Consider the following 16949-nt stretch of genomic DNA (forward strand, 5'->3'; position numbering starts at 1 on the left):
ACCAGTAATTTACTGCTTAAAGGGATAGTCCACCCAAAAATGAAAATTCTGTCATTAATTATTCACCTTCATGTCACTCCAAACCCACAAGACCTTCGTTCAACTTCGGAACACAAATTAAGATATTTTTTATGAAATCAAGAGAGCTTTCTGACCCTGCATAGACAGCAACGTAACTACCACGTTCAAGGCCCAGAAAGGTAGTAAGGACATTGATAAAATAGTCCATGTGACATCAGTGGTTCAACCTCAATTTTATGAAGCTACGACAATACTTTTTGTGTGCAAAGAAAACAAAAATAATGACCAGTGAGGATGCAATAAAATGACACAGTAAAGACTCTTTCAAGAAAAATCTATTTCAAATAAACTTTCTATTCATCTAAGATTCCTGAAAAAGTATAATGGGTTTCCATCAAAATATAAAAAATATTAATACAAAATATTATGAAATGATTCTTTAGCACCAACTCAGCATTTTAGAATGATTTATGATGGATCATGTGATACTGAAAACTGGAGTAATGATGCTGAAAATTCAGCTTTGCATCATATAAGTTACATTTTAAAATATGTTAAAATAGAAAACAGCTATTTTAAATTGTAATAACATTTCACAATATTGTATTTTTTAAGTCTCATGAGAAACTACTTTAAAAAAATATAAATAAATAAAAAATTTAGATTTTTAAAAAAAATTCTCTTAACATTCTCTGCCTTCTGACATCATCATATAGTAACTTTTTCATAAATTAATCCTGAAAGTTTTTTGTCCTGTTTCCCTCTGAAATACATCACAGCAAATGAGTTGTGATGATTCATAATGACTTTAAAAGGATGACATGCTTTTGTTGTATGTTAAAGAGCAGTGTGAACATCAAAAAGTCTTATTTTGCGTTCCACACAACATTGACATGAGGGCGAGTAAATGCTGAACTGTTCCCTTAGGTTCTCCTTTGTAAGGTCCCTGCTGCTTTAGCAGTGTCATATAAGTTACATCAACCCACCTTAATGGGGAAATCTGTTGAGTCATGAGAATATGACGCCAAAAATTATTTATTTTAAAGTTTCCTGTCCAACGTTCGCAAGTTTTTGCCCCGAAATTAGCAGTTGTGTTTTTGTCGTTGCCATGTAAAGAGAGAGTTTATCACCCAACCATCTTCTCTCAGCACCTGCAAAGAGTTAGGACATCAAAGCCTCCGCTAGCAAGCAAGTATCCTGGAGCCCCGCCCCCAGCCTTAGCTGCTGCTCCTCATGTTATTGTTTTGACTGAGGGCAGTAGTCACATGACCCTACAGTGTTATGACTGGGGGCTGTGGAATGTAGGTCACTCCAAGCTCTCCCAAAAGAACGCTCGGCCCGCTTTTATGACAGTCCCACTCTGAGCACACTTTCTTTTATCTCATTCCCCAGAAGGATGGATGTATCTGCTCATATATCACATGGCTGAGGATGAAGGGAGCATAGAAGGGGAAACATGCATTGCAAGCCATTTCTGGGAGCTGATCTATAGACTAAAAGAGAGAATAATTTACGGTGTTAACTGGTAACAAATAGTATTAGACCGTCCTGCCTAAAATTGCCACTGTAATATATTACAAATCTGAGTTTTTGAGAGTGATGAGTTTTTCTATAGCTCTATAAGTGTTTTTTTAAATTTTTTATTATGCCATTTATTATGGTTGCACAATATCGGTACCATATCGGTTATTAGATGCTTTTTTAGTTTATTGCTATCAGTCAATTGGTCGATATGTAATATTTTTTCTTTTTTTATGTTTAGAATGCATGTGCTGTGATCTATCAGTCACTTAGCCCTTAAAAACAATAATAATTTAATAACACTGTTAAATCTTTGCAAATATCAAAATGAATATCCATTTTTCATACTGTACATTAAAATGTTGTGATGCCTGATTTGAGTTTTTAGTGTTTTATTTTTCATTTATTGGGATTAAATAGTATAGATTTTTGATATAGGCCCTTTATCGGTTATTGACCATAGCACGATAATAATTATCAGTTAACCGATATCAGTCAGAATCAATATTTCCACATTCCTAATATGTTTCTACAGATGTCATCATATTAGAATGATTTAAGGATCATGCACTGAAGACTGGAGTAATGATGCTTAAAATTCAGCTTTTCCATCACAGCAATAAATTAGATTGTAAAATATATTCAAATAGAAAACACCTATTTTTACATATAATAATATTTCAAATTTTTTTATTAAATGAACGCAGCCTTGGTGAGCATAAGAGACAAAAATGTTTACAAAATCTAACCGAACCCAAACTATTGAACAGTAGTGTACGTTATTTTCTTATTTTCAGTGTATGTTTTTTTTTAAAGAGAACAATTCTCTTAATCTTTTAGCAAAGTAACATCACTTTCCTTTTTGCGTAACATCATAATATAAAGACTTTTTCATAATTTAATCGATCCTGAAAGTTTTTTGAATTGACTCCCTCAGTTGACTTGACTCACACCAGCCAATGAAAATGCTCTTTCACGCACTGATGCTCAATGGCCTGAAGCATCTGGCATCTTGCATGAAATGCTCTGAGCGTCACTGATTCTTTTGTTTTAGCCCTTAATTTAACTGTCAGTCAATTTGACAGTCACATCTAGAGTGCTTCTACTACCCTCCATCCTCAGCCCACCCCAAAACACTATGCCAGGGTGACAGCTCAGTATTTATAATGCACATAACATATGGCCACAGAGAGTAAACAAAAGAGGCAGTAAACAATATATATGAGAATGTGTGTATCGGGACGCACTGTTGTTTTTTTTAATGCATGCCATTGGGGATGAATCTCTTTAAAAATGAATGAATTGTGTATTTGCATCCTCCAGAGTGGTACAATTAACAATTGTTGTCAGACTGACATGAAGGAAATCAATTCTATTGACACTAGTAGTGTGGATGTATAAACAAAGAGGAGTTTTATTACTTTCACAAGACATTTACACTGCCAGACAGATTTTGACACACCTCTACATTCTTTATTATTACACATTGTAAAATAATAGTTAAGTCAATAAAATATGTATAGAAATTATGTAGTAACCAAACCATCCTGGTGCATCCTGGGATGCTTTTAAATATTATTGAGCTAGTTTCCATGTATGGATATTTGTGGTAGACTAGTCGATCAACTAAAATGGAAATATGTACATGAACATTTGTGTATAAAATTTTTTAAACATTTAAGCATTCATCTTCTGGCAGTATAATTGAAATTGTATGTACAGATTGTATGTTATATTATATAAGATTGTAAGATTATTGGAGTATGTTACTTAAGTATGTTTTACAGTATACAAAATACTACTCTTTTTATTTCAAAATTTCACATTTCATTCTACTGTATGTGTTGCTTGTCATTTCTTTGTAATTATTGTTAAATTTACTTTAAGCATATACATTCTGGCAATATACTTGAAATTGTGTTAATTCAATTATAAAAAAAGAAATAAACATTTATAATTTAAGCATATGAGTTCTGGCAATATACTTAAAATTGTACTCATTTATTTATTTAAACTGTGAAAAAAATCTAATTGATTGATTGATTTTTTTTTTTAAATTGAAAAAAAAACTTGTATCATTTAAGCATGCAAGTTCTGACAATATACATGAAATTGTATTTATTTATTTAAATTTGGGGGGGGGGTAACTTTATAACTTAGAGTTAAGTTCTGGTGATATAAAGGAAAGATTTATTTATTTATTTATATTTCATTTCATTTGGGGGACAAAATCCCCATTTTGTTTTTTTGATTTATTTATAGAAACTGTTCTTTAGTGGTGGGAGGGAGTCAGGCATAGATTTTTTTTGGCCATTGTGAAGACCCCGAGGGCGTCTCCCACTGTCATCTGCTTGTCACTCCAAAACGCTAGTCAAGCAGATGGAAATTTAAAAGCGTCCCACTGTTTAGTTCCTCTGCTAATCAATGGAGAAATTAGCACAGTCATCAAGGGTCCATGATTGTGGCTTTGTTTTGTTAATTAAAAAGCTAGAATGATTAACTCTTGAGCATTTAAGGGGTGTAATTTCACAAATGAGCTAAATTAGAATAAGGAACAGACATTTAATCCTCAGAAGAACCTTGCATAAACAATGTTTAGCCATAGACCTAATGTAAAGAGGCTGTCAAATGCTGTATTGACTTTGTAGGTGCCCAGAAATACTAGATCTGAGTATTTGGGCTGCTTAACATTCATTCAGAGGTCACTTGTGAAGAAAAGCAGGTGGCAGCGTTACTCATACGGAACGCCAGAAACACATGCAGTCATGTTTCAAGTGCCCTGCCAAATGTGCTTTGTAGGTCTTGCTGTCGTGGACTGAATGTACACATCTTCTTTACCGTTCTACCCTCTTTGTAGTAGGCTGTGGAAGTCACGAACTCCTTTATGCAGCTGGGAATCAAACTGACACAACAGTTTGATGTGGTTTGGTTCCTGCGGAGGTCACAGCATGTGTTTTGGTAGGGAACAACAACACACGATCTCTCGTATTGATAGAGCGTTTCACCTTCTATCTTTATATCCTCCCACACACTTCCTTTAAAGTGTTCTAAGCTTGTGCTTTCCTTGGATGTGTGCGCTCCTTTCTTTTACGCCATAGTAGATGTGGTTTTTAATTGTGATCGATTCGTTTTTGATTGAGGTGAGTTTATGGTCAATCTTTGATCTTATTTTTTTTGTACTTCAGTCAGTGTGCTTTTGTAACATCAAGCCGGTTGCACAATGCACTCGATTGAACCTTTTCACCGTTTCTCTTTCTCTGAAGAAGTCAGACACACTTCTCTCAATTCACTCCTACACTTCCATTCACTTCCTCCGCTCTCAGATAAAATTATAGGATTCAATGAGATGCCTGACTCGGCTATTGTAACCCCCACAAAAAATATATTTCAAGCTCCTTTCTTTAGGTTGCCATCCTTGCTTTCTTATTTATGAGATAAAACAAGCTGTAAGTGAAAGAGAAAGACAAAACCTAACATTAAATAGTAGCACTGCTCTAAAAAATAGCTTGGTTTCCAACACTTAAAGCATTAGTTCACTCAAAAATTAAACTTATAACCAACATGTTGTTCCAAACCTATTTGATTTTATTTCTGAATATAATGGCTTATATGGAATATAATCAAAGCAATCCAAAAAGTCATATGGACTTCTTTTATGAAGCTTTTGTGTCCTTTTAAAATTTTTAAAGCTCCTCATGTTTTGAAATTGCATGGATAAGTGCAACCAGCACATTCTTCAAAATATTTTCTTTTGTGTCCCACAGAAGACAGTAAGTTATGGAACAACATAAGGGTGAGTAAATGATGACAGAATGATCATTTTTCTGTGAAATATCCCTTTAAGTCTTGTACATGTGACTCCACTGAGAGAAAAGGGGAATAAACAACAGAATGGGAATTTTCTGGATCTGTCTGGTACATTCGCTGCAGGCTTTCATAATAGCCAACTTACACAATGAGGTTACAACACTGAACGCAATCCTGCCCAAAACCTGTTACCTAGCCCTGCTCCCGCTGGATTTGCCATCACATGATCAAAACAAAGAGATCACATGGTCCAGCACATGGCTCACCATGACTCAGCACGGGGAACATAAACACATGCTGACCTTTTCACTTGTTATGGTTAGAAATCAAGCTGTTCCCTTTGTTTCACTAATATGTTATCATACACTTAGCTCACATTAGTTGAAGCATGTGAGGTTAATTTTAGCCTGTGATTCTAATCGTGTCTTTTGCAGCCAAGCTTGTCCATCCTATAGATCATTTTCATCACCAATAGTTGAATGAGTAACAAAGGTCACATAGATCAAGTGTCTCCACTGTCCTCATCACGTGTGGCCATTTAAAGTGCAAAATCACATTACAAGCAGCTGTGAAGTACTAGGACACGTGAGTGTGGTTATACTCAGCATCCCGTGTGTGTGTGTCAAAGTTCAACAGTCACGCAGACACTATTAGTGCTATAAGCGTTTAGGCAGACTGGGGTTGGATTCTTGACGCTCAAGACAGACAAGGCAGAGTCAAACGGTACGGTTTCCATAGTAACGCCATGAGGGCACCCGCCGAGCCCCTGTGTCTAGGTGTGTGTAGATAATGAATCTGAGCACTCTGGGTAACCCAGGTTGATCTCTCACAGAGATATGAAAGCCTCGCAGCATGACCACTGACCTGCAATTACCTCATAACTTGCACTGCAGGAGGGTTAATTACCTTTTATTAAAGCAGAGAGTGGACCCGTGTTGGGATGTATTCTGCTGTGTCTGATCTACTGTTGAGCTAAACCTTAACAAAACATTAATGTTGAACCATTCTGATGAAGAGTTCAAGATGGACTCACAATAGCAAAGCAAACTAAATTGTAATTTTAATGAATTTTTTCTTTAATTGATTGGTTCAGTAATACGGATCCCTGGACAACATGCAGGAAAAAAAAAATTATATCGTGGCCACAAATGAACAATTAGTTTCCATGACATACTAATATCTCAGCATGATTTACTAATTCTTTCTCTCGTTTTAAGTAAATCGTGAGCACAATTTACTAATTCATTAACTCATTTTAGTAAAATCGTTAGTACATTTTACTAAATCTTGTCCACAATTTCAAAAATCCTGTCTCATCGTTTTTTATGCGTAGTGAGAAAACTATTGCTGCTGTTATGAATAAAGTATGACAGGACTGTAATGGGTATATAGCCTGTTCACAAAGAAGGTACAATAGGCTATTCACAGATCTTTCAACGAACATTTGCATAAAACAAATTACTGGCCTAAAAGGTGCTCACGATTTACTTAAAATGAGGTAACAAATTAGTAAATTGTGCACACAATGTGCTTAAAACGAGGTAACGAATTAGTGAATCGTGCACACAATGTGCTTAAAACGAGGTAACGAATTACTATATTGTGCTCACAATTTACTTAAATCGAGCTGACGTATTAGAAAGTCGTAGGAAGAATTGTTAATTCGTGGCCACGATATAATAATTATTATTATTTTCCCGCATGTCATGTCTGGGGCTTCATACAGTAGCCAATCATCTGAGCAACTGCTTCAGTCACAAGACTTGTTGAGGCAAAGACACATGACTCTTTTGACAGTACCGTTTCTAGGCATAGGCAAGCTAGGCGGTGGCCTAGGGCAGGGGTTCCCAAACTTTACAGCCCACGACCCCCAATATAACAGTGCCAGTACCTCGGGACCCCCACTTTACTCTGAGGTGGTTAAATGGCGGTGCACATGCACTTATAGCATAATGACAACACAAAGGAACACAACAGTCTTAACAACAATAATATTATTTTATTGTAATCTACTCATTACTTACATTTCAACATTAATCTTGCCTAATTAGTTGGGTGGGCAACATGCTGGAGTACAAAACTCCACGTTGGCGTTTTATTTTTAATTCAACTTTTTTATGTATTAATTTTAATAAAATTTTTATTTATGGGTAAAATATGCTATTTCTAATCCTTTAAAAAATTATTTTATTTCTGGAAATCATCTTGTGACCCCTCATTGTGTATGCAACCCCTGGCCTAGGGCAACACCAGTAGGAGGGGGCGCCAATGAGCGCAAGTACTGGCACTACATTTTAGCAGGGTTGTGATAAAGAGTGGCACGGCCAACCTGAAATATGATTGCTGCCCCCACTGGATCCCCCAACATCATTGGGCTAGAGTACTGTCAATCTGACAATGCCTGTATGCCATTGAATCAGAGCGCTGTCAATTGCTGCCGGATTGTCGCATGCAAAGTTTGCATTTGGAGCGCTCAACAACACTTTTAGATCAATGGGTTCTGTCAGTGCTTTGGCAAAGTAACGCTTTTTTTTTTTGCCATGCAATAAAGCTAAGTTCAAAGGACAATTTAAAATACAGTAAAAAGTGCACAAAATGAGTATTTTGTTAAGGCAGTATTTGTGGCAGTCGAGAAATCATGCTGCAAAATTGGTCCAAATTGTGTGCGTTTTTGCGCCAATGCATTATTAAGGGATCAGTGTGTTGTGTAATATTCCCATATAAAACTTTAACGGCCAATTAAAAAATATTGGTATAGTAAAATTCCAATTTGGATATCGCCTATGGCGTCAAAATGGCTAGACACGGCCCTGTCTTTTGATGTGCATCAAGGAATTCCGTTCTGTTTACGTCGTCGTTTGTCTTCTTACCAAATTAAATCTTTTATTTTTCTTTCTTTTTTTTTTATTTAAAAAGTGTTTTTGTGCATTTTGGAATTTTATGTGCATCTTGGTGTTTACATCCAACATTTTTATGCATTATCCCAAAATTTGGATAAAAATGTGTGGATGGACAATTGACCCTTTACAAAGACCTGCCCCCCCCCCCCCCCCCCCCTATAGTTATGTTGCTACAGTACTGTTGCTTAGTTACTGACAATGCTGACAGACAAGACAGAGCAGGTTACTTCTGGTATTAGTTACTGTTGCTACGTCTGACAAGCCATGGTGTTTTCACGCCACACATCATGTTATCACGCAGTGAAATATACATTGCAGAGCAAAGAGGACACCAACAATGTGCCAACAGACAAGACAGAGCAGGTTACTTCTGGTATGAAACAAAGTCTCAGCTTTCAGATTTTGTCATTTTTTAATAAATTCAAACTATAAACACCATTTTGTGGCTCTTTAATGTGTCATGTCAGATCGCTGTAGCACCTCAGTTCAAGCAGCACGTGAACCGATCATCTCTTCCTCTTTACTAGTTGTAGAACAGAATAAACATGAATGAACATCATAAGGTATCTTGTTTCAAAAGCAGCTGTGGACGAAGTACACAAATCAAGTACTTGAGTAAAAGTACAGATACGTATGATAAAATATTACTCCAGTAAAAGTAAAAGTACTCCTTTTTCAATTTTACTTGGATGAAAGTACAAAAGTACTCGATTTTTTATGTACTTAAGTAAAAAATTACTGATAGATAGATTTATTTTGCAATTTTATATATGCTACTTAATTAAATTTTATATTAGCACATATTTTTTATAATCCTACTGCTCAAAATACCTGGGATTTTCCCAAAATAACCACTATATGGATTCAAGATATATTTTTGTTGTTGATATGGACTACGTTGACAGGAGTGATGTAGTAATGTTCACTGTGAATCTTACACTGCGAAGTACCTGAGAGAAAACAGATTTGACCATCTGATTTTCACCAGTAAGAAACAAGTGTTTTAAAGCTTGTTGTTTTCCAGAACATCACAGTTATATATGACATGAGAATAAGGCCTGAAGTTAGGAAGAACATTTGAAGGAAAATATAATTATATTTTCATGATGATTTTTTTCTTCTCAAACCTTGTCTGTGGTGTAAAAACACCCCTGGCCAAATGCCCCCAGAGGGCATCACTTCCCACCAGTGGTGGGCGAAGTACACAAATCAAGTACTTGAGTAAAAGTAACTGACAGTTTTGACCTAAATATGATTTTGAGTTTCAATAATTAATCCTAAAATTCGACATTAGTTTGCTCGTTCTAACACGCCCCACATGTCTACGTCACGATGTGGGAAGATTTGCATAACGAGTAGTTATCATGTTCTGAACATCACATCCTTTCTTTTTGCCTCAGATGTAATCTATCTAGCTGGTTGAATAAAAATATTTGGACTTTATATCTAAAAATTACCTAAATTTAGCACCAGCAACCTTGTTAGCTAGACAGTTAGCATCAGCTAACAATATTTACTTATTTTCAGTATGGTTATGAATAAACATTCATATCTGTCTACTCGGCTAGTTAATCCAAGGGTGTCGGAGCACGTGATATATTATAAGGAGTAACCATATGTTTTATGAGATGTAGCGAAGTAAAAAGTACGATCTTATGCTTTGGAATGTAGTGAAGTAAAAGTAAATGTTACTCAAAATAAAACTACTCCAGTAAAGTACAGATACTTGAAAAATGTACTTAAGTACAGTAACGAAGTAAAGCTACTCCGTTACTGTCCACCACTGTTCAAAAGCGGAAAGACATCATTACACACCATTTTTCAAGTTCTAGTCCACCGATTTTAATCTACTCTCCTGTCTGGTTTGTTTGCTGGACAAAATGGCAGATTCGCCATTATGATTGATCAGATCGCCTGTCAATGAAAACTCCCGGCAAAGGGTCAATTGGGTTATGATATTCTCTCAATGTGGCACAGATACCTCCTTCAACATAAGACAATGGTATTTAAGTTGGGATTTACGTTTATTTTATCATCGGTCTGATGTCTTTAAATATCCAGTTGCAAGAATTTGAGGCATCATTCACGTATTTTTATTACAAACTGTGTCTTAGCAAGCACTTCTAATATCCATTCTAATAAAACTCAAAGAATCTAGAAACTTGAGTTAATTAAATTGTTGGATACAATGACACTGCCGCCAGCAAGAACAAACAACCAATAAGCACAATTAATCACAGATGTAATGTAATTCATATCATTGACCTTAAAGTGTTACGAGTAAATATGTTATTCCTCATTCAAGCCATTGCTCATTTCTGTTTAATGTCTGTCATGAGGCACTGTTGCTATCTATAGGCAGTGCTATCTTAGTAACAAAACCGGACCCCAGCACATCATGCGCCAGCTGGAGGGAGGACAGTTTTGTTAACTGACACACGAGGGACATTTCAGTGTAAATGCCAGGGTAAGGTTAAAGTTTTGATGGATATTTTGTAGACAATTGCTCACCGTTAAAGTTAAATGTCTTACGATGGCTTTTCACCAACGGCAAGTATTTATAAACTAAGAGCACAAGACAAATGATCAAGCAGGCTGCTAGACATGGACATTGTCAAGGTAAGAGTTGGAGACAGTGTCTTTGAAACAAACAAGTCTCTACTGTTAGGGGAATGTGAATACTTCAGGGCACTTTACAGATCGGGAATGGTAGAGTGCCATCAAGAAGAGATTCACGTAAGGAACCTCAAAGCTCAAGGGTTCCTAATCATGCTGGCCGTGGCCAATGGTGAGAGACCCATTCTGAATGATGAGGAGATTTTGGAAGCCATTGAATGTGCTGCTTTCTTCCAGGCTGAATCTCTTGCAAGGCATCTTCAGGATCTTCTCAACTCCAACAACTGTCTGCTCATGTACCAAGCTTCAGCCACCTTTGGCTTATTGGGACTCCATGAGATGTCAGCTCAGTTCATTCGCAATATGTACCGTGACCTGCAAGAGGACTTGAAGAAACTTCCTCAGGAGCTGGCTGAACATGTGGAGTCTCTGGTTCCTAGTGCGTTTGTGGCTGTGGGTTCACACTCCACTTGCTCTGTGGATGAGCTTCCTCTTGCCGCCACAAGGACAGTATGTTACCTTGATGAGGATGATGAAGAATGGAAGGTCCTCACTGCCTTGCCAATGGAGGCTAGCACCTCTCTGGCTGCTTTGACCATTTTGGACAACCGACTCTACGTTGTTGGAGGTGTGCACGGTGTTGACAAGAGGCCCGTTGATGCTAGCTTTTGCTATGATGTTGTCACCAACACCTGGAGTTTGCTGCCAGGTCCCAGACAGCCACGGTACAACTTCACCCTAATTGGGATAGAAAGTTGCCTCTACGCCATCGGAGGAGAGTCTGGAAGAACCACCATGTCCTCAGTTGAGATATATAACGTTGTCACAAAGGAGTGGACATTCGCAGCACCATTACCTCGACCGGTCGCTGGGGTCGCATGCACCAAAGCAATGAGCCGAATTTTTGTGTGTCTGTGGAAGCCGATGGAGACTAATGAAATCTATGAATACATCCCAAACCAGGATATGTGGGTTCTGATGAGTACCCTTCTGAAGCACCAGAGCTACGGACACTGCATGGTGGCCCACAGGGACAACCTCTACGTCATTCGCAACGGTCCCCAAGATGACTTCCTGCGCTGTTTGATGGACTGCTACAACATCACCACCGGACAGTGGACGTCAATGCCTGGGCACTATGGCAACAGCAAAGGGGCACTGTTCACCGCTGTAGTGAGAGGAGACTCTGTGTTCACGCTGAACCGCACCATGACTCTGGAGTACACCATCACAGGGAACATGTGGAAACCTTTTAAGCAGGTGAAGGGTTTTCCTAGGAATGGATCTGTGTGGACATTTCTACTCAGGATACCAAAGGAGAGGAAAGAAGTGACAGTGTCTTAAATGGACAGAACCTTATTAGCAATATTAGTGGCTAATACATTTGTATACTGTTTTTATCCCATTCACAGTGAACATGAAATTTCGGCACAAGATTTTTAAAAACAAAACAATTTATCCCTATGGCTTTCACAACAAAAAGTCACAAAAGAGTGCAAAAACTCACATTGTAGGATGAATTCAATACAATAGCTCGTGGTAAAGTTTACTTGGAAAATCGTGACTCATGGTCAATTTCTCTTGGAAATTATACTGGCAAGCTGTGTGGAAATGTTTGCTGACACTCTTGGGTGCCTTATTAAATGTTAAAATGGGTCACAATGTAGCTCCATTGTATTGAATTCACCCGCCCTGATATTCAGTAAACTATTTCCTTTTGTGTTTTACATTAGAAACCCATATGGGTTTGAAACAACATGAGGTTAAATAAACAAAAACAACATTTTAATTTCTCTTTAAATCCTTATTGTCAGATGAGTTGCGTTTAGAATTAGAAATACAATATTTTCTCAGAGAATGAAAAATTGTTAGCAGTTTTCATCATCTCTTATTGTAAATAGACTTTTTTTGTTTATTATGTCTTTGCTTTCTGTGGTCATCTCATATCACAAGATTGTATTATTGGTTTATCTCTTTTTGGCATGTTTATATATGAAATGTTATTTGGCAGAAAGGCACCTTGCATCTTGAAATGCATTTACGGACAGTTCTTTCAGAGCATGATTGTGCCGTCGCCAAGTCTAAAGGGGCAGAATTCAGATGCTTGTCAGATCAATGTGACATTTTGCTTGTGTCATGCTCTTAAAACTACCCAAGGTGACACTTTCATTCAACAGTCAAGTGAAAGGTTGAGCTCTTTAAGAGTGATGTTCTTTACTTAAGGCAGATTAGCATTTCATATAATTTTGACTGACACATTGACCGACACCACATAGACTTGATTCTTATGATCTGCTTAGACCATTTCCTTATGTAATGTGATGTTCTAATAAAATATTAATTTCTGTTTGTTTCCAATGAAAAAATTATTGTTGTGGAGAATGTGGACTTACTCAAGACTCTGAAAGGCTTTTGATAGGATTAAATTACATTGCATAAGCACCATTGCTTAGTTTGCAATCGTATTTCCTCTGACTATTTAGTGCCATAATTTGTAAAAATTTTATAGTGACTATCAAAGGAGGGCATAACAATTTTGGGTAAACTCAGCAGGCTTTTTATCTGCTGCAGTGGCACAGATGTACACAAGGTCCTCAGTTGTTGGGACGGATAGAAGAAACTGCCAATGAGCACGAAATTTTACTGCCAAGTAGAATTAGCTCTATGGGTAAGAACTACATTTGTTTAGTCTGAAAATAACATCATGTGGGTCACCTCAGGACAGAGACGTTTTCGCCAGGCTGTAGTGCCTCATCCAAACCATGCTAGGAACTCAATGGGATGAAATGTCAGTACAACTGGAGCAGTGTCACACATACAACTGGTATAATCTGTCACAACGTGAACCTTATTATTACTCTTTACTTATTATTAGGTGGGTGATTTGTAGAGTACTGAAAAGTCTTGTTGGCTGGATCTAAAATTAGCGTTTGACAACACCAAAAGTACACACTTGCTTTGATAAATAACTAGAATATTACTGATTTGAATTATCTACAAAATAAAAGTTCAGTAACTTTTACTGAAGTAAAAAATTTTGCACTTAAAGTTAAGAAGCCTTTTTTCTTGTATTGTTGCAACTCCATGTGGAGGAAACAAAATTAAAGTGCCCCTATTATGGATTTATGAAAATTACCTTTCATGCAGTGTGTAACACAGCTCTAAGAGAATGAAAACACCCTTCAAAGTTTTAAATCTGAAAGTGCACCGTGTATAAAGTTATTGTCTCTCAAAAGAAAGAGTCGACTCTGAATCATTGAAAGGAGTCGTTTTTAAAACGAATTCCAAGCCGTCTCATGTTGATGTCAACATGAAACATTAGCATATTGCCCGCTCACTTGTTGGTCTTTTCGCATTGGTCTGAATGAAAATGCAAATTCATTCTTTGCCACTAGGTGCGCTTTTGGAGTGGTAAAAACAGCGGTTTCCCCGGTAACGGCTGTAAACAAAGCAGCACTGCGCTCACAAACGCAGCTTTTATTATGAAATGGAAATGAAATCGACCAATCGGACCAATCACCGCAGATTAGCATCATGCAAAGGAGGGGTTTGGAAAAATTAATCGTTGAGCGAATCGTTTGGGAGTCGTTGAGCAAGTAAGGTAAAAATAAATGCATATTATAAGACAACGAAAGTGTTTTTTGACATTGCATGCATGTCAACCTGTTTTTGGGGACTCCCAAAACCAAAATATGAAGCTTTCATTACCCATAATAGGGGCACTTTAAAATTGAAAGATAATGAGGCCCGCCAAAAATGGACCTACTTGTATGGAAAGTGTGAAATACAGTTGCAAAATCACTTGCCGATTTTCTACTCTCTTTTTCTCTCTTTTTCAAATCTGCATGCAATTTAAAGTCGCAATGAAACAGAAGTGGAACAAAGCTTTTCTTCTGTTTTACGACATGTATGGAAGCCTGTTTCTGTCAAAGAATAAAAAATTAATAAAAAAATGTGACACTTTTTCTCACAATTCTGACTTTTATTCTTGCAATTCTGAGTTTATATCTCACAATTCAGACTTTTTTCAAAAAATAATTCTTGCTGACTTTTTCTTGCTCAGAATTGTGAAATATAAGCTCAGAATGAACTCGCATTTCTGAGAAAAAAAAGCGCAATTGTAAGATAAAAACTTAGAATTCCGACTTTTTTTAGCAATTCTGAGTTTATTTCTCACAATTGTGACTTTTTTCTCAGAATTGCTTGTTTATATCTTGCAGTTCTTACTTTTTTCTCTTTTTTTCTCCGAAGTCTCACAATTCATTTTTTTTTTTACAAAGTATAAGGAAATTAAAAATAAAGAAAGTAATTACAACATTTTATCTCACAAGTCTGTCTTTTTTCTCTCAATTGCGAGTTTATATCTCACAATTCTGACTTTTCTTCTCAGTTTAAGCGGATGAAATTATTGGAGGAGTCCAACATATGTCACCACTGATACGTCTGTCAGCAGGAGATCAAGTTATTTTGATTAAGAATTGATGAACTGTTCACAATAAGATCAATAACATGCATTTATGGTGAATTTTTATTTCATGCCGACTTTAACTCCTAAAAAATTCCCATGTACCCTATGTCCAAGCAGAAAATGATACTGCACATAAGCTGCTCTCAATTGTGAGGGACCTCTGCTAATGTAAACTATTTACCTCCAAATTTCACTTCAGTCTTGTTTTAGTTTCACTTCGCCCTGGGTGATTCAAAACTAGCCTATTGATCATTGCTGATTCAAAGCAGACTTACAAATGAGACTCATTTACTGTGTGTTCACCCTTTTGTCTGACAGACCACAATGGCTCTCTAAACAATGCATGCAGTCATTCCCATGGTCGATGGAGGTTAACTCTAAAGGCAGTCATCTGAGGTCAGGCTTTTCTCAAGGGTATGCGTCTATCTCTGCCTCTGTCCACTATGTGCCAAAGGTGGCAGCTAGATATCTCTGCCTCATAGGGCACATGAGGTCTCTCAATAGCACCATTTGTGCCAGGCTAGAAGAGTCCCGGGGTGAGACAGCAAGACTGTCTCAATCTATTCAAATAATTTCAAAATGACATGTCAGGACGGTAATGATAGTTTGGATTTTTATAGGAATATTGCTGCTTTCACCCTAATAACAGCTCTGGATGCACTGGATGTTTGTGGCGCTATCGCTTTTGCTTAGCCGCTAAGCTATGGTATGCAGCGGTCTGGCGGCCTTGTGTATTGAAAGCACATGCACTCGCCCACCTTGTGATCTTAAACATTTGGGGATGAGCAAATAAAAAGCATACCACAACAGCTTAATTGGTTGTGTGTAATGAGAGACATGTGCCAAGCATGTGTTTTGGCCTGACCGCTCACTTCAATGAGCACCCACATGTAGGATCTTATAATCGGTTTATCCACCTTTTTCTTAAATGTAAGAGCATGCGCAGCCATTTGTAACTGTACAAGGCTTCCAGTGTCATTCGCTTCCAGTTATTTTTAGCTTGTTATGCTGTTTGATTTTGCAAACTAATATTTCAGTCATTGAAATATTCAGTCAAAACATTCAATCATGATTTTCAGTCAGTAGTTTGTAACACACATTTTAATAATGAGCAATATAAATTTAAATTTAAATGTAAATATAAATGTAAAAAATGTAAATCTTTTGTTAAACCAAAAGAAATACAGAGAAGAAAACATGCTGCTGAGCAAAGTACAAAGACCTGCTCTGCTGAACCCCAAAGTGTGTAAGACAAAAGCAGATCTAGACAGGTGGTGCTGGGGAGGAGGAGGGCTAGAGACACGACTGAGCTTCATCTAGGCCAGGGGTGCCCAAACTCGGTCCTGGAGGGCCGGTGTCCTGCAGAGTTTAGCTCCAACCCCAATTAAACACACCTGAACCAGCTAATCAAGCTCTTATAGGCATACTAGAAACTCACCAGCAGGTGTGTTGAGGCAAGTTGGAGCTAAACTCTGCAGGACACCGGCCCTCCAGAACCGAGTTTGGGCACCCCTGATCTAGGCTGACCAGAAAATAAAGGTGAGCGTAGATAGAAAAAAGTGATTGATTAGTTGCAGAACTGGCGACTAGACAGCCTATCAGTAGCATGGAAGAGT

General features: G+C 37.3%; 1 protein-coding gene across 1 annotated transcript; it reads left to right on the forward strand.

The window, feature by feature from the left end:
- The first annotated feature begins 10767 nt into the window (after positions 1-10767).
- kbtbd13b (kelch repeat and BTB domain containing 13b) lies at positions 10768-12289 on the forward strand. The gene has a single exon (XM_016523165.1). It carries the CDS (start codon positions 10854-10856, stop codon positions 12207-12209), a length of 1356 nt encoding a protein of 451 aa, XP_016378651.1. The 5' UTR covers positions 10768-10853; the 3' UTR covers positions 12210-12289.
- Positions 12290-16949: the final 4660 nt, after the last annotated feature.

This window comes from Sinocyclocheilus rhinocerous, unplaced genomic scaffold (assembly GCF_001515625.1).
Source record: "Sinocyclocheilus rhinocerous isolate Xijiao unplaced genomic scaffold, SAMN03320098_v1.1 scaffold1201, whole genome shotgun sequence".
Lineage (NCBI taxonomy): Eukaryota > Metazoa > Chordata > Actinopteri > Cypriniformes > Cyprinidae > Sinocyclocheilus > Sinocyclocheilus rhinocerous.